This window comes from Ostrinia furnacalis, unplaced genomic scaffold (assembly GCF_004193835.3).
Source record: "Ostrinia furnacalis isolate ACB-3 unplaced genomic scaffold, ASM419383v2 OfSCF0197, whole genome shotgun sequence".
Classification (NCBI taxonomy): Eukaryota; Metazoa; Arthropoda; class Insecta; order Lepidoptera; family Crambidae; genus Ostrinia; species Ostrinia furnacalis.
The window spans coordinates 21890-49487 of NW_021130436.1; the positions used below are offsets into that span (position 1 = coordinate 21890).

At 38.3% G+C, this 27598-nt stretch overlaps 6 protein-coding genes across 15 annotated transcripts; 3 read left to right on the forward strand and 3 right to left on the reverse strand.

The window, feature by feature from the left end:
• Positions 1-474: 474 nt before the first annotated feature.
• Positions 475-25972, reverse strand: LOC114355289 (uncharacterized). 8 transcript variants are annotated; one of them, XM_028308113.1, is made up of 12 exons: positions 25874-25972; positions 24186-24244; positions 23322-23486; positions 22211-22330; positions 21707-21844; positions 20999-21195; positions 7322-7476; positions 6384-6606; positions 5574-5723; positions 5172-5243; positions 4616-4739; positions 475-733 (listed from the first exon to the last, which is right to left on the reverse strand). In XM_028308113.1, exons 2-12 carry the CDS (start codon positions 24224-24226, stop codon positions 565-567), a joined length of 1554 nt encoding a protein of 517 aa, XP_028163914.1. In that variant the 5' UTR covers positions 24227-24244; positions 25874-25972; the 3' UTR covers positions 475-564. The 8 variants fall into 8 exon arrangements, with proteins under 8 accessions (XP_028163914.1, XP_028163898.1, XP_028163907.1 ...); XM_028308097.1 differs by lacking the exon at positions 25874-25972 and adding an exon at positions 24545-24656; XM_028308106.1 differs by lacking the exon at positions 25874-25972 and adding an exon at positions 24537-24656.
• LOC114355392 (uncharacterized) lies at positions 12364-14019 on the forward strand. Of its 2 annotated transcripts, none has more exons than XM_028308219.1 (3): positions 12364-12504; positions 13329-13414; positions 13721-14019. In XM_028308219.1, exons 1-3 carry the CDS (start codon positions 12472-12474, stop codon positions 13836-13838), a joined length of 237 nt encoding a protein of 78 aa, XP_028164020.1. In that variant the 5' UTR covers positions 12364-12471; the 3' UTR covers positions 13839-14019. The 2 variants fall into 2 exon arrangements, with proteins under 2 accessions (XP_028164020.1, XP_028164029.1); XM_028308228.1 differs by having other exon boundaries at positions 13332-13414.
• LOC114355369 (uncharacterized) lies at positions 14964-15963 on the forward strand. The gene is made up of 2 exons (XM_028308173.1): positions 14964-15295; positions 15843-15963. Exons 1-2 carry the CDS (start codon positions 15050-15052, stop codon positions 15900-15902), a joined length of 306 nt encoding a protein of 101 aa, XP_028163974.1. The 5' UTR covers positions 14964-15049; the 3' UTR covers positions 15903-15963.
• Positions 16178-16864, reverse strand: LOC114355347 (U6 snRNA-associated Sm-like protein LSm6). Its single transcript, XM_028308150.1, has 2 exons — positions 16687-16864; positions 16178-16393 (listed from the first exon to the last, which is right to left on the reverse strand). Exons 1-2 carry the CDS (start codon positions 16775-16777, stop codon positions 16245-16247), a joined length of 240 nt encoding a protein of 79 aa, XP_028163951.1. The 5' UTR covers positions 16778-16864; the 3' UTR covers positions 16178-16244.
• LOC114355338 (GATA zinc finger domain-containing protein 1-like) lies at positions 17260-18723 on the reverse strand. The gene is made up of 3 exons (XM_028308140.1): positions 18227-18723; positions 17732-17918; positions 17260-17495 (listed from the first exon to the last, which is right to left on the reverse strand). Exons 1-3 carry the CDS (start codon positions 18629-18631, stop codon positions 17326-17328), a joined length of 762 nt encoding a protein of 253 aa, XP_028163941.1. The 5' UTR covers positions 18632-18723; the 3' UTR covers positions 17260-17325.
• On the forward strand, positions 25309-27294 carry LOC114355379 (uncharacterized). 2 transcript variants are annotated; one of them, XM_028308208.1, is made up of 3 exons: positions 25309-25466; positions 26299-26381; positions 26833-27294. In XM_028308208.1, the coding sequence occupies exons 1-3, from the start codon at positions 25434-25436 to the stop codon at positions 26948-26950; spliced, it is 234 nt and encodes a 77-aa protein (XP_028164009.1). In that variant the 5' UTR covers positions 25309-25433; the 3' UTR covers positions 26951-27294. The 2 variants fall into 2 exon arrangements, with proteins under 2 accessions (XP_028164009.1, XP_028164000.1); XM_028308199.1 differs by having other exon boundaries at positions 25310-25466; positions 26296-26381.
• The last annotated feature ends 304 nt before the right edge of the window (positions 27295-27598 follow it).

Below are 27598 nucleotides of genomic sequence, written 5' to 3' on the forward strand. Positions count from 1 at the left end.
TTGTCGAGCTTCTTTTGTGATTCAATGGACAATTTGACACCATTCTCCAATAATTCCAAATCACAACTTTTCTAAAAAGACACTACAATCTGGTCTTAAAAACTTAATTAATTTTAAATTATCTGTAAATTACGATTTTTGGTCGCATTTTAATCGAAAAAAGTAGTATAGTTCCAAAATACTGGACTGTCCTGTCGATGACATTGACAGTGGGGCGCCACCGTCAATACCGGATCGCTGGTTCCGATTTTTGCCATGTTGGAAACCATATAGTTGAACGATGGTAGCGCCCCCCTGTCATTGAGTTTGGCGGGACAGTTCAGCGTGGGTCATCTATATTATTGAGTTGACAAAATAGTGACGTCACTTGCTTGTAGTGCCATACAAAATCTATGGGAGTTTCGTTTTGACAGTTTTAAAAAGTACGTCAATGAGGGCTATCGTTTTTATACTTAACAGTTGGCACCCCTGGCGATTGACAGGACCTTACTCTACAGTGGCGCTAACTGGTGAGCGCTAAAACGATAGCCCTCATTGATTGGTGGTGTCAATATGTCTATTGTTTTAGATGGTCTGCAGCGTAGCGGCATACTGCTGCAGCGTCTGCACGCGAGCCGCGGCAACACGGGCGCGCTCGCCGCACACGGCTGGATTGATGTGCGCGTTATGTAACTCCGTGATCTGTGTGGCGCACGCCGCCGCCGAGTCACCCGACGACGACAGCTTGCCTATCCTGTTCGCAAAAAAAATAAGAAAAAAATAATAATTAACTTTAAAAAAAAAATAAAACCGACTTCAAATGCGTGAACACAAAAAAAAACTAAAAATTAAAAAAAAGTTCTACCTAAAATTCTAAATCTCTAAAATTAAAAAAATTCGCATGATACCACCCTTTTGATAATACCTATTCAACAAAAAAATAATCGTTCAAATTGGTTCATAATCGGCGGAGATATTGCGTATAAAAAAGTTCATCCCCAATTTTCCACCCTGGGGGGTGAAATATTTTCTTCAAATTCGCATGAAACCACCCTTTTGATAATACCTATACAACAAAAAATAATCGTTCAAATTGATTTATAATCGGCGGAGATATTGCGTATAAAAAAGTTAAAAAAAGTTCATCCATAAACAGGAACACGTGATGTGAACTAACTACTTTGGATGCCACGAACCATTGACGCCTCCCGACTGTACTCGTACAAAAATGTACACCTCGTTGGGCGCCAGTTATTGGCCTGCATTAAAAAAAAAAAGAAATCATGTTTAAAAACCACATCAAAAGTAAAATAAGTTTCTGAAGGTTCATCGGCATGTCACCTTTCATCATGTAAAGTCCGGTTGCCGAGCACGTAGAATTTCTTCCAATGACTCCAAGCTACCCATCTTTATCGCTCGCGCGTAATTATATTGCTGTCGCGACTGTGCGAGCGCGACAGCAATATAATCTCAGCACGCGAGCGATAAGGATGGGTAGCTTGGGGTCATTGGACGAAATTCTGCTCGGCGACCGGACTATAGAAATGCACGTTAACCCTTAACCAGGCTTTGGTGGTAGAGCCTACATCAATTTGAACTTTATGCTGTAAAGACTAGATTGAAATTTTGAAAATCAATGACTTTGCCTGTTTAAGGCTGAGTTGCACCACCTAACTTTGACCGTAACTATAACGATAACCGGGGTTTTAGTATGGAGTTTGACAGATTTTTGACGTTTGTCAAAGTTAAAGTAAGATGGTGCAACCCAGCCTAAGAGTCAAGTCTGTGAAATATAGTCGTATTACCAGAATTCATTCCCGGGGTGTGCATTGGAGTCCCAGGCGTAGGTAAGCACGAGTAGCTTGCCTTCGTGCGCACCGCTCAGCCGTGTGGATGGCTCACGATTCTCTAGTTGCACGTTTAGCCCACCTGGGGAATTAAATGCTCTCATACTTAATTGGATGAATCTAATACTCTCATGCTAAATTATACTAACTATAATTATTGTGATTGAGTTTCATGCGCTGCTTCTTCTCAGTACTGGCCCATTTATTGTTCTGAAGCAGTGGTAGGGTTAATTTTTATAACATACTTCCAAAATTAAAGAGAGTTTTTAATTAACTAGGTAATAGAGGAAGCAATAATGCTCTTTAGAGGAATCAAATGGTCACATGCTCAGTTATCGAAGGAATCGAATGATCTCATGCTCAAATAATAAAGGAATCAAATGGTCACATGCTCAATTATTGGAGGAATCGAAAGATCTCATGCTCAACTAATAGAGAAATCAAATAGTCAGATGCTCAATTATTGGAGGAATCAATGATCTCATGCTCAACTAATAGAGAAATCAAATAGTCAGATGCTCAATTATTGGAGGAATCAATGATCTCATGCTCAACTAATAGAGGAATCAAATGGTCACATGCTCAATTATTGGAGGAATCGAAAGATCTCATGCTCAACTAATAGAGAAATCAAATAGTCAGATGCTCAATTATTGGAGGAATCAATGATCTCATGCTCAACTAATAGAGGAATCAAATGGTCACATGCTCAATTATTGGAGGAATCGAAAGATCTCATGCTCAACTAATAGAGAAATCAAATAGTCAGATGCTCAATTATTGGAGGAATCGAATGATCTCATGCTCAACTAACAGAGGAATCATTATGCTCTCATGCTTAATTATTTTTAGAAAAATCAAATGCTCTCATGCTTACTGCCGATAGTCTTATATTTCAGGGCATGCGTAATTAGTTTTTTCCTTTGAGTAAAAAAAACTTAAAAATATAACGTACTTACCTCTCGGATGTGATTCGTTTTTTATGAATAATTTCTTGCAATCTGGATTCTCTTTACACTCTTTAAAAAATGCTGAAAAATATAAAGTCACATTAAGTTGGTATAGTTCCTGTGTAATTTTAATGTAAAATATTCATTTAGACATCGCATAAAAGATATAAGTCATAATTGTAGGACGCTAAAACAAGACTTTAAATATTTACCCGCAACTTCTTTTCCTGGCTTGATGTAGGCAAAGTTGACGTCGGCCACGTTATCCAGCTGCCCTTCATCCAGGAGCGCCACGATTCTCTCCAGGAACGTCAAGATGTACACGTCTAATTGGTGTCCCGACACCTTCCACAGGCCAAGACCTGAAAACAATAGATAATTTATTGTGTTTCATACTGTATAAGAATATTTATTTCAGTAAAAAGTATACAGTACACTGCCTTATACTATTAGGCGCATTATTAGTTGACATTATGAGTACAAACATTATCCAGTAATTATTGAGTAGGTACAATAATGTTGCAATATGTATCTCATGTTGATAGCCCAATAAAATAAATAAAATAAGGTATTTACTGGTAAGCGTCTTCCTTATCTTAGATCTCATATCGCATTGACTGAGGTCAAACGCAGATTATCATAATAAAAATTGTATTGAAGTCTATAAACATTCATCCCCTTGCGATTGTACCACATAAAAAACATGAGAAAAAAAAGTATGTTTATAAAAACTAAATGTTTAGAGTTGAGTAGGTAAGCAATTGTATTACGGACTTAAAGAGCGAAAAACATGAATAAAACAGAATCTGAAGATCTAAAAATCTCGTTAATCCGGCTCGAAGGACCAATTTCGCGTATTACGGATTTGTTTCTCTTATTAACTAAAAGTCTTGTGTGCTTGGCTTTTCTTTATTNCATGTCAGATTTCATCTGTCACTCTCCACCAAGATACGACTTAATGTCAAAAGTGACAGATGTCAACAAAATGACATTCGTCCACCATGATGGTTTTTGTGGTTGAGTATTGCTATTTTCTTAACAATTTTTTGTTTTAAGCGAATAAACTAAGCCATTGAAAAGAAATTGAATAATAAGAAACTGTTGTACATTTAAAAGCCCTTCTTTTTGGTAGGTGTACAGGTTGTGGGCCTAGGCTCCATACATTTTGGGACAACTCCTTTTGACTTTTACTTTGCTTAACCGATTGAGTCCCAGACGGCATTAATTAATATCATAACAATTGATTATCTATTGTGTCTAGATTCGCGGACCTTGAAGGATTAATTGACGCCCAACGGGTTGTAATTTTTTGTCCAATCAGCATGAAATAGTTTGTGACGCTCAAAGTGGACAAAAAGTTGACAACATAAACAGAAACACGTGATGTGAACTAGCTACTTTGGGTGCCACGAACAATTTGACGCTGACTACAAAAATTTACACCCCGTTGGGCGTCAGTTATTGGCTTGCATTAAAAAAAAAAGAAATCATGCTTAAAAATCGCAGCAAAAGTAAAATAAGTTTCTGAAGGTTCAACGGTATGTCACCTTTCATCATGTAGAAATGCACGTTAACCCTTAACCACCTTTTAACCTTTGGCTTTGGTGGTAGAGCCTACATCAATTTGAACTTTATGCTGTAAAGACTAGATTGAAATTTTGAAAATCAATGACTTTGCCGGTTTAAGGCTGAGTTGCACCACCTAACTTTGACCGTAACTATAACGATAACCGGGGTTTTAGTATGGAGTTTGACAGATTTTTGACGTTTGTCAAAGTTAAAGTAAGATGGTGCAACCCAGCCTAAGAGTCAAGTCTGTGAAATATAGTTGTTATCTACCAGAATTCATTTCCGGGGTGTGCATTGGAGTCCCAGGCATAAGTAAGCACAAGTAGCTTGCCTTCGTGCGCGCCGCTCAGACGTGTAGACGGCTCACGATTCTCCAGCTGCACGTTTAGCCCACCTGGGGAATTAAATGCTCTCATATTTAATTGGAGGAATCTAATACTCTCATGCTCAACTAACAGAGGAATCAAAATCCACGTTAGAGGAATCAAATGCTCGTTCATTCGTTCGTTTTAGCCGAAAGACGTCCACTGCTGGACAAAGGCCTCCCCCAAGGGTTTCCACAAAGACCGGTCCTGCGCCACTCGTTATAGGAATCAAATGGTCACATGCTCAATTATTGGAGGAATCGAAAGCTAAGATCACATGCTCAACTAATAGAGAAATCAAATAGTCATATATTATGCTCAATTATTGGAGGAATCAATGATCTCATGCTCAACTAATAGAGGAATCACATGCTCGTTTAAGGAATTAAATGGTCACATGCTCAATATGCGTATGCGTAATTCGTTTTTTTACAATAAACCTTAAAATATAAAACACTTACCTCTAGGGTGTGATTCGTTTTTTATGAATAATTTCTTGCACTCTGGATTCTCTTTACACTCTTTAAAGAATGCTGAAAAATATAAGTCACATTAAGTTAATATATTAATTACATACTGTGTAATTTTAATGTAAAACATTCGTTTAGACATCGCATAAAAGATATTCTACTAATATTATAAACGCGAAAGTTCGTGTAGATGTTTATTACTCTTTCACGCAAAAACTACTGAACGGATTTTGATAAAACTTTACAGTATTATTGTTTATAACCCAGAATAACATAAAGACTATAATTTATGACGAACTGTGATAAACGAAATTTCACGCGGCTGAAGCCGCGGGCAAAAGCTAGTAAATTATAATTGTAGGACGCTAAAACAAGACTTTAATAAGTATTTACCCGCAACTTCTTTTCCTGGCTTGATGTAGGCAAAGTTGACGTCGGCCACGTTATCCAGCTGTCCTTCATCCAGGAGCGCCACGATTCTCTCCAGGAACGTCAGGATGTACACGTCTAATTGGTGTCCCGACACCTTCCACAGGCCAAGACCTGAAAACAATAGATAAGATATTGTGTTTCATACTGTATAAGAATAAGAATATTTATTTCAGTAAAAAGTATACAGTACACTGCCTTATACTATTAGGCACATTATTAGATGACATTATGAGTACAAACATTATCCAGTAATTATTGAGTAGGTACAATAATGTTGCAATATGTATCTCATGTTGATAGCCCAATAAAATAAATAAATAAATAAGGTATTTACTGGTAAGCGTCTTCCTTATCTTAGATCTCATATCGCATTGACTGAGGTCAAACGTAGATTATCATAATAGAAATTGTATTCAATTCTATAAACATTCATCCCCTTGCGATTGTACCACACAAACAACATGAGAAAAGTATTTTTACAAATTTAAATGTTTAGAGTTGAGTAAGCATTGTATTACGGATTTAAAGAGCAAAATAATAAGAATAAAACAGAATTTGAAAATCTAAAAATCTCCTGAATCCGGCTCGAAGGACCAATTTCGCGTATTACGGATTTGTTTCTCTTATTAAGTAAAAGTCTTGTGTGCTTGGCTTTTCTTTATTTGACAATCACATCTCAATTCAAATACTAGCGTAACTTTAGCGGCTGGAACAAGAATGCATAGCACTTAGTCAATCATGAACATGACTGATAAGTAGATATTGGTGTACCTGCTCCAATGACATTAAGGAAAGCGCTTTTCCCTTCTTCCTTAGCCCGAGCATTCGCTTCCGCCAACACCAGGTCAGCGAGCAGGCGAGTACGGCGGTGGTAGGCGAGGTTGTCGAACGCGAACGTTTTGACGCGCGCCCAGCGCTCGCCGAACACTCGCTTACCAGAACACGGCACTAGCTTCACGCGAGCGGTTAATGCGCTGTGGGTCGTGCTCGGAATCTGTGAGAATGGATGAAAAAAAGGCTTAGTCATCAAAATGACGACCTCTCAAAATGACAACCGGGACGCAAAATGTCCACAAATAATCGAAATATCCGAAATAGACAATAATATTATGAGAAGTTGTCTTTTAGCGAAGTTGACATTTTAAGAAGTTGTAATTTCGAGAAGTGGACATTTAGCATCCCGTTTGTCATTTTGATGCCTAAGCCGAAAAAAATTAAAACTCTGTTACAGCTTTAAATTGCGTACGTAACATTGTGGCGAAAAGACAAGGGTGTGTAGTGCGAGTTTACGTCAAACACATTCGATGTCGACTGCGTAAAAAAGTGACATTAAACGTATGACGGATTGTACAGCGTCCCTAGCGGAAACTAAATTTTTTTAACGGGCTCGCGTATGTAAACTCACGGTATGCTCTCTGTTCGTTGCCATTATTTATTTAAAATAAAGAAAAAGAATAAGAGGAAGAAGAACAGAATATTGAATATGCAGTTCACCGTACAGAAGAAGGGTATAGGTGATCTTGAACGTGCATGAGTATAGGCAAATGAAACAAAACAGTGCAAACGCCATTTTTCTCTAGAAATCCGACGAGGTCTCAGTAAAATGCCAGTCTTCATTGAAAGTCATGAGAAAGAGAATGATATAGTATTTATGCATTCACTGGCTTTAGTTATGTGCATAATTAAAAACTAAGCAAATAATTATCTACCTGATAAAAGTCTTCCCATAATTGCCTCCAAGCTCTTTTGGCAGCATCGGGAGCGTCGGTCCCGTAGCCATTCTCAGGAATGTTTTGGTCTTCAGTCACAAGCATGTCCTCGTACTCCATACGGTTCGTTCGCTTAAATCGGGGACCAATGACCCCTGGAATTACAAGACAAAATGATTACTACCCATAAGACACCACAATAAGCCTTATTTCAGTTACTTCCCATTTAGGAAACCAGGAAATCTGATTGGTTACAAAACACTTCTTCGCTCGGCTTTGGTGGACACTGGGCCTATCAAATCTGCCAAAATCAGTTTTAAAAACCACGATAGCGGAACAGTGAAGGGGTCGGACTGGCCGACTCGAAATCCGAGGAACGCGAGTTTGAATCCCGCTGCCACTCAACTATTGTGGTGAGCCCACTTGTGACACAAGCATAAAATAAAATATTTAGCGTAATATAAAGGGCTAACGGGATTATTAGTAACTAGCGGCCGCCCGCGACTTCGTACGCGTGAATCCCGTTTTACCCCCAGGGTTGAATTTTGCAAAATCCCGTCTTAGTGAGCACCTTACGTTTTAAAAGGAACCCCCATGCAAAATTTGAGACTTCTAGCACTTGTAGTTTCTGAGACTTCGGGATGAGTGAGTGAGTCAGTCAGTCGGTGACCTTTCGCTTTTATAGATATACTTACGCCCATATTATTCACAAACATTACTAGGAGGTCTTACAGTGCGCGTGGATGCACAGGGTCACACACGAACCAATCACAGAGCTCTATTTAACGCTGTGCGTTCGATTTTCTGCTTCACTTAAGCAAGTATGGTTTGTGAATACGGGTGTTAGATTTGTGCAACACAAATTACTAATGTTTTTTATTACATGATAGCACCGCGTCATCATAATGATCGGCCGGAGTGGTACTCGCGCGCAGTCAAATATTTAACTTTATAATATGCTCTGAATGATTGAGTCTGATGTCGAATCAGCGGTGCACAGTAAAACCAAAACTGGTTTTTGTGACACCGTCAATAGTTATCATTAATATAAATGCTATGTAACTAACTTGTTTTAAATAAAATAAATAAATATTTTTTTTTTTTAAATTATTCAATATATACAAATCTCACCAATGATAATAGCCTCGCTCTCAACATTATCTTCGCGAACGACCCCAGCATTCTTGCGGGTGCCGTCATTAATACACACTGTGCGTCCGCTCACAGACACCAGCGCTGCGATCTTCATCTCGTCGTAGCTCAGGCAGTCTCTCAAGAGTAACGGAGGCTTCTCTTCGTCAGTCCCCACTGATTCCCATCCGTCAACCCTGATAAACATTATGTTGGATATCAAGTGAAGGATTACAATATCGATATAATGAATGAAGCCCATTTATGGTCCCGAAGCAGTGGTACGGTTAATACTGGGACGTGTAAAAGTGCTTTTTAAAAGCCTACTTATGCCTGATTCGACCAAACTCCTATCCGAGAATAACTGCCACATTTACAGTTTCAGTATGGGAAATTATGTCAAAACTGACGATTTATTCTGAGATTAATATTTAGCCTTGTTTGGTCGATTCCACCCTTACACAAATAAATGAGTTTTTTTTATAAGAGTTGTCAACCAATTTGAAAATTATAAATAACTTGAAAAATCGATTTGCCTAAGGCGGGAAATTTTTTCAAGTTATTTATAATTTTCAAATTAGTTTGAGATGCGACTCTTAACGCTAAAAATTTAATAACTAATAGTTGTCAACCAGTTTTGTGGACGGCCAGATAATAAGAATGCAAGTAGGTAAAAACAGAAGTAAAGTTTCTGACATAGCCCGACGGATTAGCAAGCTGAAGTGGCAATGGGCAGGGCACATAGTACGCAGAACTGACGGCCGATGGGGCAGCAAAGTTCTCAAGTGGAGGCTACGTACCGGAAGACGCAGCGTGGGACGTTCACCCACAAGGTGGATCGACGACCTCATAAAGGTAGCAGAAAGGCGCCGGATGCAGGCCGCTACCAACCGGGCGATATGGAAATCATTGGGGGAGGCCTATGTTTAGCAGTGGACGTCCTGTGGCTGAAATGATGATGATGATGAAAAGCAGGTTAATAATAATTTTAATTTTATTTACCCTTTGTGTCCGCTTAACAGTTTGTACTGGTCTTGGGCCTTGATGAACGTGACGGCTCGTTTCTTTAGTATCCTATCAATAAACTCTGCGATTGTCATGTTTTTGTACAATTCTTTCTCGATTTTGCTTCCATATTTTCTGAAAATTGACGAATTAAAACATTATTAATATTGTCTAGCTAGAGAACTAACTAAAAAAAGGAATTTTACTTTCCTTTAAGAGAGCCTTTATTAAACTACAAATAGATATAATTAACAGGAATATACCTTTTATAAACCAGAAAATTAGCTATTAGCAACACCACCCGTTCGTGTATAATGGGGTATGTAGACGAAATATTGCGGATCAGTCGCTCCGCAGGATGTTTCCGTTTTAGCTTCTCTAGCCTGAAACAGAAAATAGCGGTACATGAGTATTTTTTTATCGGGAGAGCGATATTATTGTGCAAAAAGGTGTGGCAGAACAGTTGGATGTCATTTCGCCAGCATTATATTTAAAACTTTATGTAAAAAAGTATCAATTAATGTCATAAAATATCATCGGCTTAGAAGCAGGTTTACACTCAAAACTGACGATAAATGGCGTTTTCTGCCAGTTTCCAACTTAATGGCACTATAAAATGACATGGGTCACTGAGTTTCTATTTTGCAACAACATATAAATTGTAATGTGACATGCAATAAACGTTTTGAATTTGAATTTCTTCTGCCACATCTTTTCAGGACCAGTCCATTTGTTGTCCCAAAGTGATGGTAGGCTAAGCTATATTTGGTACGTGTAAGTGTTTTAAGTCCTCAATATATATTTTTATTTTGAAAGGGTATTTTCTTCCAGCTTCCAACATAACTGCATATGCCTATCTTTTCCAACTATCCTATGAAAATTATCTCCAGCTAATGTTACCTGACGGTATCAATAGGGAAGGGCACGGGGAAGCGGCGGCTGCTGGCGATGACTTGCAGCAGATCAGCCACAGCCTCAGGTTCGGACGCGGACTGTGTCGCACACTGCCTTCTACATGCTGTTCTTTTCCAGATATTTTACAATAAATCTCCAGTTATTATTACCTGACGGTGTCAATAGGGAAGGGTATGGGGAAGCGGCGGCTGCTATCAATGACTTGCAGCAGATCAGCTTCAGGTTCAGGTTCGGACGTGGGAAGCGACGCGCACTCCCGCACTAAGTCGCGCGCGGCGCCGGTACAGACTGGCTCTTTCCATACTTCCTTACACCTGGAAGATGCAAATTCAAACAATTGATTTCATAGAAAGTGGTACAAGTGGTTAATTGGAAATAAAAAGTCTATGTAACAATCTATAGAAAATTTTAATAACGCTATGAGCAATAAGCGACCCAGCGCGCTAGACAGCCAGTCGAACATAATGACGGTGTATGGGAGCCGCTAGCCGTCCGTACACTTGGCAGCCAAGAGTGTTCATATACCTGATTGGCTGCCTAGTGCGCGTGAGGCCTAATTGAAAGCTATGGTGGGGGAAGTTGGACTCGACACAAATGTTGTAGGCGTGATTCCCCAAATATCACGTCAATAGAACAATTTCTTACTTGGAGGCATAAGTAGGTACTTTTACTTGATAAGAAATATGTCTTTAACAGAGTATAGGTCACCTTAACAGTTAACTCTGGGGGTTCGCCTTAGAGATAAGGATTATGGAGACAATCGTCATCTAGGTACCTACTGGGTGTCTATCAATAATAATTTTATCTGATTTACGTAGGACTTACCACGCTATATCTTTCAGCTGTTTTCTTAAAGCTGAGTCCATGGCCGGTAGTCGATGTTGCTGAGAAAAAAAAACAATAGGTATCATTTATTTGTAACTTATCTTTATTGAAAACTAAATTGATACTTCATTTACTTTTATTAATCCAATCGTAAAGATAATTGTAGATTTTTTATCACGAAAACATTAATTCACAGATTTAATTCAAAGTTTTCCTCATATTTTGCTACTTTCGCGAGCGCTCTGAAGTTAGCCACAATAACAATCCATGTCTGACAGCATAATAAACCACAGCATAGAATTCCTGTATGACCCACAGCGCTGTAAGTTAAATTACTTAGTACTGCAAAAATGTTACTAATCTAATCACCTTTTAATCTAAACGTTTGTTGTTTGCGGGCCTGATTATCTTTGATTTTTATTGTCACTATGCAAGTTAAAAATATCACACAACACCGCACGCAGTGCTTTCCCGCGAATGACTGACGACATGAAGTATGCTGAGTCACCTTATAAACGTAGATAGGTACGGCATGTCAAGACACGACTCCAGCTTTTCAGTAACAGTTATTGACGATGACGAAAATAATCTAATGTTGATAAAATTATGCTAAAATTACCAACTCCTGTAGTTTTTGAAAAAATATTTCAATGTGGCTAGTTATTGCCAAAAAAAACTCGCCTAAGTATTTAAGATTTCACCAGAATCTGAATCTAAAATTCCTACACAAAATTGTAGGAATTGCGTAACGGGACAGAGAGGGAGTCGTCAGAATTTAAGATTATTTTTAAATATAGTTCAAACCCAGTGCTATATTTTTTAAGAGGGGCTTTTAGTTCAGATCACAGAGCCATCAAGATAAAAAAAGGAAAGATAGGTACCTAAACCTACCAACCACAAAGATGCTATCATAATGTTGCTGGGCAGGTAGGTATAACTAGGTCAATCATAAAATATGAATTAACTAAGCCTGTTTTCCTAAAAAGGTGCTATAATTAGCTATTTCTGAATGAGGAACAGCTCCTATCTCTTCGCACAACATTCGGCAAAATTAGATTTGCCGATATCCTACGCCGCGGGAAAAGTTTGTAAAGTTCGTAACAGGTTTTGGTGGGGACCAAGACAGCTCGGCGAGCGGCCAAGCGTACCCTCCCACCACCACCAACCAGTACTCGTAACAGTTCTAAGCGTGACGCACGTTCCTACTGAACGGTTCAAGTTAGTGCCGAGAACTTAACTGGCAACAAATAGTGCACAGTAGGACAAACAATACAATGGCAAGCTACATCAAATACCTACTGATAATGGTGAGTGTAGAGACTTTCTCCTAGTAATTGGGTTATGTTGTGTAATGGTTACCTGTGGTTACCTATGTGGTTGTGAAAGTGTGTCTCGGTCAAAGGATGGGTGGTTGGGGCCAGGTAACAATTTGATAACACAAATGACAAAATATTTCAAGCTAAAACCAGCCAACACTGGAGGTAAACCAGGTGAAAGTAATGCCAGGCAGGAAGTAAGTAGGTCTTATTGTGAATGAAGTGTTTACTTATTACTCATTTTAGTACTACAAAATATTTGGCATAATAATGCATTGTACATTATGTAATACATCAAATATTAAAGTAGTAAGAACAAATTACTACAATTTCGTACCTCGATACACGTTATGCCATGATACGTAAGTAGTACCTACTCGTAGCTACCTGTAGTAACTATGATAATTATTACCTTTCCGAAAGACGTTAGCAGCAGTGGTGTAGACAGTAGGCAGGATCTCAGCAGGTGTTAGCTACCACATTTCATATTAGTGGTAGTCATCACCGTTACACCAACGTCAAGACTGCAGAGGGTCCAGTTTTCTAGAATGAAATGTAGGCAATTAGTACAAAATAGTTACAAAGTTAATAATTTTGCTTTAAATAATTATGGAAAGTTTAACAAACTACATAATAATATTTCATACCTATTGTATGTTAATTACTGTACCTCATTAATAAGCGTTTCCCCATAATAACAGTTGCGAAATAGCAAACATAATAACAATAATGACAAATTACTTACCTAAGCTACCTACTAAATTCCACCACAGCTCCATCAGTTGATCAGTTGCTAATCACAAATGTATTGCCAGCAGCTGATGTTTGCCGCAGCGACCCTGGTGGTCAGCGAAGGAGCGCTGCCGCAGCCTCGGGCGCCCAACTTCCAGTACTTCGAAAGGTAAACCATCTTCCCGGCATAACTTTCTTCGAGCCATAATACTTTATCGTATTAGGTACTAAAGAACGTCGCAATTTTTCGCTGCTGTTACATTGCTAAGATTTTTCGATTAGGAGTCAGCATTGGCGATGTGATATGAGCTAAGTTGTAAACTCGAGCACAGTAAAATTGCCCCCTGTAAGGAACATTAACATACAGTTAAGGGAAAACGGGAATACAGGATCTTGCCTGATGAAGGCGTAATATAACTTTTCTTGGAGATGAATGATTTACGTACCAACATGAAAGCTAAATTGTTTTTTGCAGACCAAACTACCGCTATCCGTACTACGACGAGAACGGCAAAGGCAAGTTGCTGTACGGATACGGCGGACCCGAGCTCTTCCAATACAAGTCCTACTCGCCTCTTGAGGGAATCCACTAGGGGTTGATAAAACAATTAGCAAGTAACAGTTGTTAATTTTGGGTAGGTAGATTATGCAATTGCGTACCTAATTTATGTTTTCTTATAACCCCAACTTTGTTTACGTTGGTGTAATAATCTAAGGGTGTAATATGAAAACGTTAATTTTGAGCGCCTTTGTTTTAAAAAGTTGATCACACCAAGTAAAACTAATTAATTAATTGCATATTATTTTAATTTATACAATTTTTCATTTTTTAATAAGAGGTTTAGGAAATGAACAGTGACAATAATATTTTATGTTGTAACTACTATGTGAAATAACCCAAAGATATAGGGTGACTGAACAATATTGTATATTCTAGTGATTTTTGTAGTAATAATATTGACAGATAAGGTGTTTTTACAATAAATATTTTACGTTACATTGATTTTTTTATTTTAATTTTAAACCTACTTCTTAATTACGCGACTACGCCAGAAAGAGGGTTATTACAATACTTAGTGCAAAGTCATCTGTGTTGTAACTACTACTATTATTTATTCTGTGGTTTTAGTTTTTTTCTATGGTTTTTGCGAAGTATAAGTTTTGCGACTAGCAATACACGGTCGTCGCGCGTCCGCGTACCTTATTGTAATGAACAAAATGCATTTACATAATTTCGCATCAACCTATGTGCAATGTCCAGACGGGTGGATGTCAAGGCTTAAGGGCAATAGTATCGCAAGTCAAAAAGTATCAGAGAGATACGGTTTTTTAAAGTGTAAAAACCGTATCTCTCTTTAGTATTTTCTCTTTCATATTGAACAAAATAAACATTCTGACGAAATATTTCGTCTACTGCTGGACATGGATTTCCACAAAGACCGGTCCTACGCCGCCCGCATCCAGTCACCCCCCGCGACCTTTACCAGTTCATAAATTAATATTTTATGGGAAAAATAATACAGGCCAGTAAGGTAGGTACTCTGGTTTACTCAATTAAAATAAGCAAGCACGGAGATGCGTCGACCGAACCTTAAGTCATAACATCACCTTACCTTGAACAGATGTTAGCATTCAAGCTGACTGTTTACATACAAACTATAGTATGTTGTATTAAGTAGGTAACCTCAAGTGTTCCTCGTACATCTGAATATTTCCTTATTTTGATCATTCATGTCAAACCTGTTGCATAATTTGCGCGTCCGAAAATAATTACAAGTTTAGGTATATTGAGCCATTTCCAAAAATGTTTATCAGAATAGGATTATTATTGGTGATATTAGCAAGCAGTGATGGTGTTTTATACTCAAGTTTCTGGGCTCCACTGTTTAATCCGAGGATACTGAATTACCGTGTGGATGCTGCGATGGACCCCGACGCGGGAAGAGGCAACAGAGAAGCTTATGTGAATAACTACGGCGCGCGGGGCGAGAGACTGATCGCCGACCTCGGCAATGGTAAAGGCCCTGCAGATATTCCACTGATTGCTAAGGTAAAATTAAACATAAAATAAATGTAAATTCCTCTAAAAAATTACGTAAATATATTGGGAATATTTTTTTTATAAGTGGGGAACCTCAGTCATGTTAATAGTATTCAATGTTATAATTAAAGAACCCTCATCTCTCTAAACTCCACAAAAAACACCCCTGATGAGTCAGTTATAAATGAAAAATATTGGAGCATGCCATGATAGTAAATAACTAGATTTGGCACAATTTGGTGCTCTATTTGCCTTACCCCAACAAAATTTGGTTCTACCCTGACCATAAGTGTTCCAGTACTTTCATTTTAAGTTTACATACATAAAAGAAAGTCGTGTTAGTTACTTCGCTTATAACTCAAGAACGGCTGAACCGATTTAGCTGAAAATTGTCAGGGAGGTAGTTTAGAGCCAGGAGAAGGACATAGGATACTTTTTATCCCGTTCGAAATTTAAAAAAAGTCTGCTTATTTATTGCCATTAAGGCGGAACAAAGTTCGCCGGGTCAGCTAGTTTATCATAAAATAATCAGATTAATTGTTCTTTTTTTTTGCAGAGGACTGAAGATGTGAAGTTTTACTATACATACCCTGGAGCCAGACAAGACAGTAGGTGATGAGAGTGTATTTTTGATACCCCGTGTAAGAGAACATAAATAATACATTAAATATTGGTATTTCTGTGGTCAGTTTACTTCCCTGACATGTCCCTAAAATTCAAAATACTTTATTCTGAGACGTACCCATAAATAACTAGATAGAGCATCAGTCAGCTCATTACGAATGTGGTAATTGGTAGATTTTTAAATTGCCACTTTCGTTTTAAGGAAAACTTACATTTAAACTAAATATTTGGATTTTGGTCTTCAGAATAAAGTAAAAACCAGTGATTAGGGTGAGACTTATTTTATTTATCCTTACACGCTAACTTAGAAAAGTATGTATCAGTACAACCAGTTTCATATCCTTCTCTTCTGAGTGCTGATGTAGAGCACGTTGTTCCCGCGGATGAATGCGTCTCCATATTTGTTCTTGAGCTGACCATTCACATATTCTTCAGTTTGTTCTAAAGCTATGTTCATGTAGCCGTCCAAGCATGCCAAAACACCTGAAAGACAGTATGAGAGCTTATTATTAGGACTTAAGTACGTAGGAAATATATTTACGAAGTAGAATGTCCAAAACTATTTGTTAGTTCTTTTTATCTAGGTAAGTAGTGTTAATTTATGGATGGTATCATAACCTAAAATTTTCACTTCAAAGCCTTTTTGAGACGATAATTATGAGTATTTAATCAGTATACTCACACTGTATACGTTTGGAAACAAAGATTTTTGTTTAATTACAACCTTTAGCAACAAAATAAAGTGGAATAACAATGAAAATGAATAATTTGTTTACCTCGATAATCTACGCCACTGTTGAGTTTCACAACAACGGGCCGGCCGTGGATTTGCTGGATGAATGAGGACAATGCTTCTTTGCGGCTCATTTTCTTGACTAAGATTGCGAAATTGCAAAACAAATTTTCACAAAAACCGGCAGAGTTTAGAAAATTTTGACTGATGCTACCAAACGTCAAACTCAATTTTGACATTTGTCTTTTACTGCAAGTCCAAGCGAAGGAATATTTATTATACAGCCAATATTCTTCGTTATATCTCCAAATCGTAGCCTATCCCATTGTCCACTGCTGGACAAAGGCCTCCCCCAAGGTTTTCCACAATTAACAGTTTTGCGCTGTCCGCATCCAGGCTCTTCCCGCGACCTTTACTCCTAGTAGGAGGCCTGCCCACGCTACTTCTTCCAGCCCGTGGCCCGTGGTCGCTACTCGAGAACCTTTCTCTCCGAGCTATGTGCCTCGCCCATAAATAATAGAAACACCGCCCAGAAATACCATATTTTATTAATTTGTCCAAGATCATGCAAAATCAATAATAAACTTTTTTATTTATGTTTAAGCTTATTTAATTATTATCGTCATATTTTTAACACATTAAAACTAAGTAATACAAAAATAACCTTAAACAGATGATATCGCTACGACCCTCTCTCTTTGGCCTCGAGTGACGTCCAGATATATCCAGTGTAGTGGTTGACTTCACTGTCAATTAGTGGGTACGGACTATTACTGGCCTTGTAGTAGTCGGAGGGTGCGTGCATCACAAACTCCATTGAATCAAGTTTCCGAGCAAGCTCTTCTTCTGGTCCTAAAATACAAACAAAAATAAATATGATAAAAGAAAAAAAAAATGTAATGATTGTGACTTTTTCATTCAATTTCAAACCTTTTTTGCATAATTAAAATAATGAATTGTATTGCTACATATGCTTTTAATTTTGCTTGTGTAAATTTATAAAAAAAATCAATCATTAAATTAAGTTAACGATAATAATTGCTTGCTTGTATCTCAAGTCAATCTTTATTACAGGCAATTAACAGTACCAATAATATAAGTAGCAGGATCAAATCCCTTCTCAGGCGGCGGGCTGGCCTTGGTGGGCAGTAGCCAGGTCAGCACGGCGCTCTTCTCGCAGTACTGGTCCGTCATGAAGCCGCGGATCTGTGCATAGTATATGTCCCCTTCCAGGTCTGTCACTGACACTATGTCTCCTACTTGCATGTACGAGCCCTGGAAGCAGTAGATACAATAAGAAAGGTTTGTCATATTGGCAAATAATAACTAACAAAATATTGAAATTGATAGCAAGGTTAATGGTAGGTCTAACTTATAATTAGTTAGCGGATAAAGCACATGATGTAGTGGACTGCGTGCCCAAACAACTGCATGCAGGAAGATTTAATAAAGGCTTCTGACAATGCCACTTTTGTGGTGGTGTTTTAGGCTGACACTGTGTAGGTTTGTAGTCGACACGACAAGAAGATTGGGTATTGAAAGTCACAATATATGCAAGACGAAGGAAATATAAGTGCAACAACCTGATAAAATACTGAATCGCTTGTAACAACAGTTGCCGTGGCGGTGGGAGCCTTGACGGGCTGCCGCTTGAAGATGCTCCGGCGGCCGCGGCCGCGCGGCGCCGGCGGCTTGGCGGGCGCGGGCGCTGGCGTCTTTGGCTTATAACGCGTCGATCGCGTACTTTTCCTAGTTCCCTTCCCTGTAGCCTTCGCTGGAGTGGACTCCGACTCGTTCTTCCCGCTCTTACTGTCACCGTCGTCTTTTTCTTCCTTCACATCGTGCTCCAGTTTCACAGCTGCCTCCGGCTTGGTCTCTTTGCTCGCAGTGTTCACTAGGTGACACTCGTTGCATATTTGCCCATTTTCAGCGCTTCGCCAAAGTAAAGAATCGTTTGTACTGCACTGAACGCACGTCGGCTTAGGCATATTTTGGTAATTTCAGCTTGGGAAGAGTATTTTTAGGGTATTTTTCTACTTTGAAAAAGTTTCTCACATTTGTATACATTCGCAGCTTCTATTGTCATTTGTCAAACTGACAATTTGACATTAACAACGCCGTTTCGTTTCTTCCTCTTTCAACCACTGCTACAATCAATTAAATATTAATTGATTAATATTAGAACAATTCATTTTGATATTTATGTTCATATTTTATTTTAATACAAGCTATTATTATGGTTTTAGTGAATTGCTTAATTTTATATTTAGTGTTTAAAATTTACTTAGCTACTACCATCTATTGTTGAGTAGATAATACACTAGTGTGTCTTCTCATCGATAGAGGGCACTACCTGTTAAAAGTTTTTGAATAACTATATTATGTATTTTTACTTTAACGAATAAATTAACAATGGAACCGTCACATGAGCGTAGATATTTTTTTTATTAGTTTTCTGCTAAAGAACACTAATAGCACTAGGAACTGTGCAGTAGGCGTAGCCAGTTAATTTGGTTAGCTCTACCATGAATTCTGGTCTATAACTTTTTTGCTTTTGATCGTTTCTTGGCTACATTTTACTTTTTTTTAAATTTAAATCATACTCAAAAAGACAATTATTGCATAAGTTACATTTAGATAGCTTTAAAAATTTAAAATCTTTTTGGTGGAAATGATTTATTATGTTTTGATTTATTTACTTTGTTCCGGCCTCGTAAGTATCTGTGCAAGGCGGGCGTAATTAATAATAGCAATTAATTAATAGTTCGGGTCACAAATAATAGCCGAGCGCGGTATTTATCGTCGAATTTGCATAAACCGCTCGTTTTGGTGAATTACGACGGAAATTGTTAAAGCCTAACAAGAACAGTAAGAGCAAACTCATTTTAAATCTTTATCTACCTACCAAAGTAGGTACGTAACCTAATTAGCTCGTTTTCACCATCAATCCCTAATTTTTAAGTGACCCCTATGAAAACAAAATTCTTGTTATGTGTTATCATATTATAGGGGTCACTTAAAAATTAGGGATTGGTGGTGAAAACGGGCATAAGTTTATTTTACAGATTCTAGAAATTAGTAATGTTATTTATTATTAATTTCTGACTTATTTCATTGACCTATTTATGTACTTAACTTTATGTGAAAAGATAGGACTCTATTGCATTACCGAAATGTGTTTGTTTCCATTCTACTCATATTATACTGGGTACCTACTAAAATTTTATTGCAGATCTGTGTGTTTTCATTTCGCTATGTGTTTGGCAGCTGGCTGACTCACCACGCTCTATTTGCGGGCTGCGAATTACACGAGCTTACTACCGGGATACACTGTTTATTAACATTATACTTAGGTAGGCACTTGCTATTCATAAGTATTTGATTGTTTAATAAGTAATAACACTGCGGCGTTTGGTAATAAGAGGGGAAAATCTTACTAGTGAGGGTTTGTTTACCACTTTTGAATAACTTTAGGGTGTTTAAAATAAAATAAATAAAACTCTGCCCGGTTTGAGGTTTTTAATGCAACAAAGTACGTAAGCGAGACTAACTGAACGTTTTTATTTCTCTACCTATTCCGCGATTCAAGATTTTTCATGATAACCGGCAGAGCCACAGGCTGATATTTACGCTTGTAAATGGCAGGATTTATTGACGTCACCACCGACACCAGCGAGGCATTAGTGGGCCGGCGCGACTCATCCAGCGCGACAGATGGCGCTTCTATCGCGATCCTAACGGCGGAAAAACACTTGATAGATTCAGTGCNTTGTAAAAAGAAAAAATTAAAAATAAGAAAGAAAAATGAATAAAAAAAATTAATAATAAATAATCTTTATTCACGAATATCATTTCCTGTGATGTAATAAACCACAGCTTCTGCACTAGGCTCGCAGGCCTGTGTCGCAGTAGTTGTGTTGAGTGAGCATTACAGATTACATTTTTACATTAAATATACAGCTCCGATTCCTTATCAGGTGACTATTATTGTGGTTTTTTAAAGATTATGAATAATAAATATTGTGATATATGAACAAATTATGTGTGTGTGTGTGTGTGTGTGTGTGTGTGTGTGTGTGTGTGTGTGTGAGTGTTAGTGTTGTGTTTGAGAGTGTAAGATGAGTCGCATGTCACTACTGTGAATATTATTCACAAACATTACTATGAGGTCTTACAGTGCGCGTGGATGCACAGGGTCACACACGAACCAATCACAGAGCTCTATTTAACGCTGTGCGTTCGATTTTCTGCTTCACTTAAGCAAGTATCGTGTGTGAATACGGGTGTTAGATTTGTGCAACACAAATTACTAATATTTTTTATTTTTTAAATTATTCAATAAATAAAAATCTCACCAATAATAATAGCCTCGCTCTCAACATTATCTTCGCGGACGACCCCAGCATTCTTGCGGGTGCCATCATTAATACACACTGTGCGTCCGCTCACAGACACCAGCGCTGCGATTTTCATCTCGTCGTAGCTCAGGCAGTCTTTCAAGAGTAACGGAGGCTTCTCTTCGTCAGTCCCCACTGATTCCCATCCGTCGACCCTGATAAGCAGTTAGTTGGATATCAAGTGAAAGATTACTATATTGGTATAATGAACATCGATTCAAACTTGTTAATAGCGACTGTTTTTTGCGCTGCTTCTTCTCAACACAGGCCCATTTGTGGTCTACTTACAAAAATAAAGGAGTTTTATAAGTTTTTTTATGAGAGTTGTCACCCAGTTTTGTGGACGGCCAGATAATTCATAATAGGCATTATTGTGTTCTGGCAGTTAGAGGTAAGATGGCCAGTTCCTCCGTGGTTGAGGATTCCGGGTGAAGCTCGCTTCCACCTTCGGCCTGATCGTCACTTACCATCAGGTGAGATACGTTAAGAGCTTCCTCGTTATGGATAAAAAAAAAAGAATGCAAGTAGGTAAAATCAGGATGCAGGCCGCTACCAACCGGGCGATATGGAAATCATTGAGAAAGGCCCAAGTTCAGCAGTGGACGTCCTGTGGCTGAAATGATGATGATGATGAAAGCAGGTTAGTAATAATTTCATTTAATTTACCCTTTGTGTCCGCTTAGCAGTTTGTACTGGTCTTGGGCCTTGATGAACGTGACGGCTCGTTTCTTCAGTATCCTATCAATTAAATCTGCGATTGTCATGTTTTTGTACAATTCTTTCTCGATTTTGCTTCCATATTTTCTGGAAATTAACAAATTAAAACATTATTAATATTGTCTAGAGCAGGGTTTCCCAATTTTTTTTTGCCAAGGAACCCTAATTGAATATACTTTTCCTAGCGGAACCCCCGTATTACTCCGCCCGCGCGCCCTGCCCCTCCCTTGTGCGTAAACAAGTCGGTGCGAGCGAACAAGGTCGGTCACGAAACGTGGGATAATATTTTTTACGGAACCCTTGCGGCCTTTCCACGGAACCCCAGGGTTCCGCGGACCACCTTTCGGGAACCGCTGGTCTAGAGAACTAACTAAAAAAAGGAAATTATAGAGATATAGATTTTCTACAAGAGCCTTCAGAAAATAAAACAAATACATAAATTAATTAAAATACCTTTTATAGATCAGAAAATTAGCTATTAGCAAGACGACTCGTTCGTGTATAATGGGGTATGTAGACGAAATATTGCGGATCAGTCGCTCCGCAGGATGTTTCAATTTTAGCTTCTCTAGCCTGAAACAGAAAATAGCGGTACATGAGTATTTTTTTATCGGGAGACCGATGTTATTATACAAAGAGGCATGGTAGAACAGTTGGATGTGATTTCGCCAGCATTATATTAAAACTTTGTGTAAAATATCAATTAATGACATAAAATATCATCGGCTTAGAAGCAGCCCCCCTAGACAAAACGCACTTTTTGATCGAATCGAAAATCGAATCCGTCAAAACTCCATACAAAAAAGGGGCTTTTCGACCACTTTTCGACTGGTTTGCGATTATAATTTGCACTTTGTCTAGACCCACAGGTTTACACTCAAAACTGACGTTTAAATAAATGGCGTTTTCTGCCAGTTTCCAATTTAATGGCACTATAAAATGACAAAGGTCACTGAGTTTCTTCTGCCACATCTTTTCAGGACCAGTTCATTTGTTGTCCCAAAGTGATGGTAGAGGAAGCTACTTTTGGGACGTGTATGAGCCCTGGAAAGAGTCTTCTTACTTAAGTATTGAATGAATTTTGGATTTTAAAATGGAATGAATTCTCTTCCAGCTTCCAACATAACTCCATATGCCTATCTTTTCCAAAAATCCCATTAATATTATCTCCTGCTGTTGTTATTACCTGACGGTGTCAATGGGGAATGGTATGGGGAAGCGGCGGCTGCTGGCGATGACTTGCAGCAGATCAGCCTCAGCCTCAGGCTCGGACGCGGACTGTGACGAGCACTGCCTACTATACGCTATTTTTTCCAAAAATCCCATTAATATTATCTCCAGCTGTTGTTATTACCTGACGGTGTCAATAGGGAAGGGTATGGGGAAGCGGCGGCTGCTATCAATGACTTGCAGCAGATCAGCCTCAGCCTCAGGCTCGGGCTGCGACGAGCACTGCCTTCTACATGCTATTCTTTTCCAGATATTCTACAATAAATCTCGAGTTCTAATTACCTGACGGTGTCAATAGGGAAGGGACCTACTATGAATCTCCAGTTTTTATTACCTGACGGTGTCAATAGGGAAGGGCACGGGGAAGCGGCGGCTGCTATCAATGACTTGCAGCAGATCAGCTTCAGGTTCAGGTTCGGACGTGGGAAGCGACGCGCACTGTCGCACTAAGTCGCGCGCGGCGCCGCTACAGACTGGCTCTTTCCAAACTTCCTTACACCTGGAAGTTGCAAATTCAAACAATTTATTTCATAGAAAGTGGTACAAGTGGTATATCTATACAATATAAAAGAAAGTCATGTTAGTTACACCACTTATAACTCAAGAACGGCTGAACCGATTTAGCTGAAAATTGTCAGGGAGGTAGTTTAGAGCCAGGAGAAGGACAAAGGATACTTTTTATCCCGTTCGAAATAAAAAAAAGGCTGCTTATTTATTGCCATTAAGGCGGAACAAAGTTCGCCGGGTCAGCTAGTTGGAAATAAAAAGTCTATGTAACAATCTATAGTAAATTTTAATAATGCTTTGAGCAATAAGCGACCCAGCGCACTAGGCAGCCAGTCGAACACAATGACGGTGTATGGGAGCCCGAACACTTGGCAGCCAAGAGTGTTCATATAGCGGATTGGCTGCCTAGTGCGCGTGAGGCCTAATTGAAAGCTATGGTGGGGGAAGTTGGACTCAACACAAATGTTGTAGGCGTGATTCCCCAAATATCACGTCAATAGAACAATTTCTTACTTGGAGGCATAAGTAGGTACTTTTACTTGATAAGAAATATGTCTTTAACAGAGTATAGGTCACCTTAACAGTTAACTCTGGGGGTTCGCCTTAGATAAGGATTATGGAGACAATCGTCATCTAGGTACCTACTGGGTGTCTATCAATAATAATTTTATCTGATTTACGTAGGACTTACCACGCTATATCTTTCAGCTGTTTTCTTAAAGCTGAGTCCATGGCCGGTAGTCGATGTTGCTGAGAAAAAAAAACAATAGGTATCATTTATTTGTAATTTATCTTTATTGAAAACTAAATTGATACTTCATTTACTTTTATTAATCCAATCGTAAAGATAATTGTAGATTTTTTATCACGAAAACATTAATTCACAGATTTAATTCAAAGTTTTCCTCATATTTTGCTACTTTCGCGAGCGCTCTGAAGTTAGCCACAATAACAATCCATGTCTGACAGCATGATAAACCCACAGCGCTGTAACACAGCTGTAGTTAAATTAAGTAAGTAGTACTGCAAAAATGTTACTAACCTAATCACCTTTTAATCTAAACGTTTGTTGTTTGCGGGCCTGATTATCTTTGTTTTTATTGTCACTATGCAAGTTAAAAATATCGCACAACACCGCACGCAGTGCTTTCCCGCGAATGACTGACGACATGAAGTATGCTGAGTCACCTTATAAACGTAGATAGGTACGGCATGTCAAGACACGACTCCAGCTTTTCAGTAACAGTTATTAACGATAAATGACGAAAATAATGTAACTTTGATAAAAGTATGCTTACATTACCAACTCCTGCAGTTTTTGAAAAAAAAAAAATATTTCAATGTATTATAAAAAAAATCTGAATCTGATATTCCTACACAAAATTGTAGGAATTGCGTAACGGGACAGAGTGGAAGTCGTCAGAATTTAAGATTATTTTTAAATAGTTCAAACCCTGTGCTATATTTTTTTAAGAGGGGTTTTAGCTCAGATTACAGAGCCATCAAGATAAAAAAGGATAACTAGGTAATACCTACCTACTAACTTGTTTGAACCGTACCTAGCACAAAGATGCTAGCATAATGTTGGGCAGGTAGGTATAACTAGGTCAATCATAAAATATGAATTAAGCCTGTTTTCCTAAACAGGTGCTATAATTAGCTATTTCTGAATGAGGAACAGCTCCTATCTCTTCGTACAACATTCCGCAAAATTAGATTTGCCGATATCCTACGCCGCGGGAAAAGTTTGTAAAGTTCGTAACAGGTTTTGGTGGGGACCAAGACAGCTCGGCGAGCGGCCAAGCGTACCCTCCCACCACCACTAACCAGTAATCGTAACAGCTTTTAGCGTGACGCACGCACGTTCCTACCGAACGGTTCAAGTTAGTGTCGAAAACTTAACTGGCAACAAATAGTGCACAGTAGGAGAAACAATACAATGGCAAGCTACATCAAATACCTACTGATAATGGTGAGTGTAGAGACTTTCTCCTAGTAATTGGGTTATGTTGTGTAATGGTTACCTGTGGTTACCTATGTGGTTGTGAAAGTGTGTCTCGGTCAAAGGATGGTGGTTGGGGCCAGGTAACAATTTGATAACACAAATGACAAAATATTTCAAGCTAAAACCAGCCAACGCTGGAGGTAAACTAGGTGAAAGTAATGCCAGGAAGTAAGTCGCTAGGTCTTATTATGAAGTGTTTACATATTACTTATTTTAGTACTACAAAATGTTTGGCATAATAATGCATTGTACATTATGTAATATGTAATACATTAAATATTAAAGTAGTAAAAACAAGTTATATCAATTTCGTACCTCGATACACGTTATGCCATGATACGTAAATAGTACCTACCTGTAGTATGATAAAATACCTTTCCGAAAGACGTTAGCAGCAGTGGTGTAGACAGTAGGCAGGATCTCAGCAGGTGTTAGCTACCACATTTCATATTAGTGGTAGTCATCACCGTTACACCAACGCGGCAACGTCAAGACTGCAGAGGGTCCAGTTTTCTAGAATGAAATTAATGTAGGCAATTAGTACAAAATAGTTACAAAGTTAATAATTTTGCTTTAAATAATTATGGAAAGTTTAACAAACTACATAATAATATTTCATACCTATTGTATGTTAATTACTATACCTCATTAATAAGCGTTTCCCCATAATAACAGTTGCGAAATAGCAAACATAATAACAATAATGACAAATTACTTACCTAAGCTACCTAGTACCTACTAATTTCCACCACAGCTCCATCAGTTGATCAGTTGCTAATTACAAATGTATTGCCAGCAGCTGATGTTTGCCGCAGCGACTCTGGTGGCCAGCGAAGGAGCGCTACCGCAGCCTCGAGCGCCCAACTTCCAGTACTTCGAAAGGTAAGTCATCTACCCTGCATAACTTTCTTCGAGCCATAATACTGTATCGTATTAGGTACTTTGATTGCTCGCCACTGCATCTGCACTCGACATAGCCGTTAAATACGAACGACGACTGCATCACGATATATAAAAGAACGTCGCAATTTTTCGCTGCTATAACATTGCTAAGTTTTTTCGATTAGGAGTCAGCAGTCTTTAAAAAGTGGAAGAAAATGTTTATGGTGTTCATATTTCTTTAAGTACTTAACTTTGAATAGTTTTTTTGGCGATGTGATCCGAGCTAAGCTGTAAAATCGAGCACAGTAAAATTGCCCCCTGTAAGGAACATTAACATACAGTTAATGGGGAAAACGGGAATACAGGATCTTGCTTGATGATGGCGTAATTTAACTTTTCTTGGAGATGAATGATTTACGTACCAACATGAAAGCTAAATTTTTTTTTGCAGACCAAACTACCGCTATCCGTACTACGACGAGAACGGCAAAGGCAAGTTGCTGTACGGATACGGCGGACCCGAGCTCTTCCAATACAAGTCCTACTCGCCTCTTGAGGGAATCCACTAGGGGTTGTTAAAACAATTAGCAAGTAACAGTTGTTAATTTTGGGTAGGTAGATTATGCAATTGCGTACCTAATTTATGTTTTCTTATAACCCCAACTTTGTTTACGTTGGTATAATAATCTAAGGGTGTAATATGAAAACGTTAATTTTGAGCGCCTTTGTTTTAAAAAGTTGATCACACCAGGTAAAACTAATTAATTAATTGCATATTATTTTAATTTATACAATTTTTCATTTTTTAATAAGAGGTTTAGGAAATGAACAGTGACATTCATATTTTATGTTGTACTGTGAAATAGCCCAAAGATACAGGGTGACTGAACAATATTGTATATTCTAGTGATTTTTGTAGATAATTGAGAGATAAGGTGTTTTTTTACAATAAATATTTTACATTACGTTGACTTTTTTATTTTAATTTTAAACCTACTTTTTAATTACCCGACTATGCCAGAAGAAGGGTTATTACATAATTTACTGCAAACATCTGATTCTGTCTTTTTGTTTTTTTTCTATGGTTTTTGCGAAGTATAAGTTTTGCGAGTAGCAATAAACGGTCGTCGCGCGTCCGCGTACCTTATTGTAATGAACAAAATGCATTAACATAATTTCGCATCAACCTATGTACAATGTCCAGACGGGTGGATGTC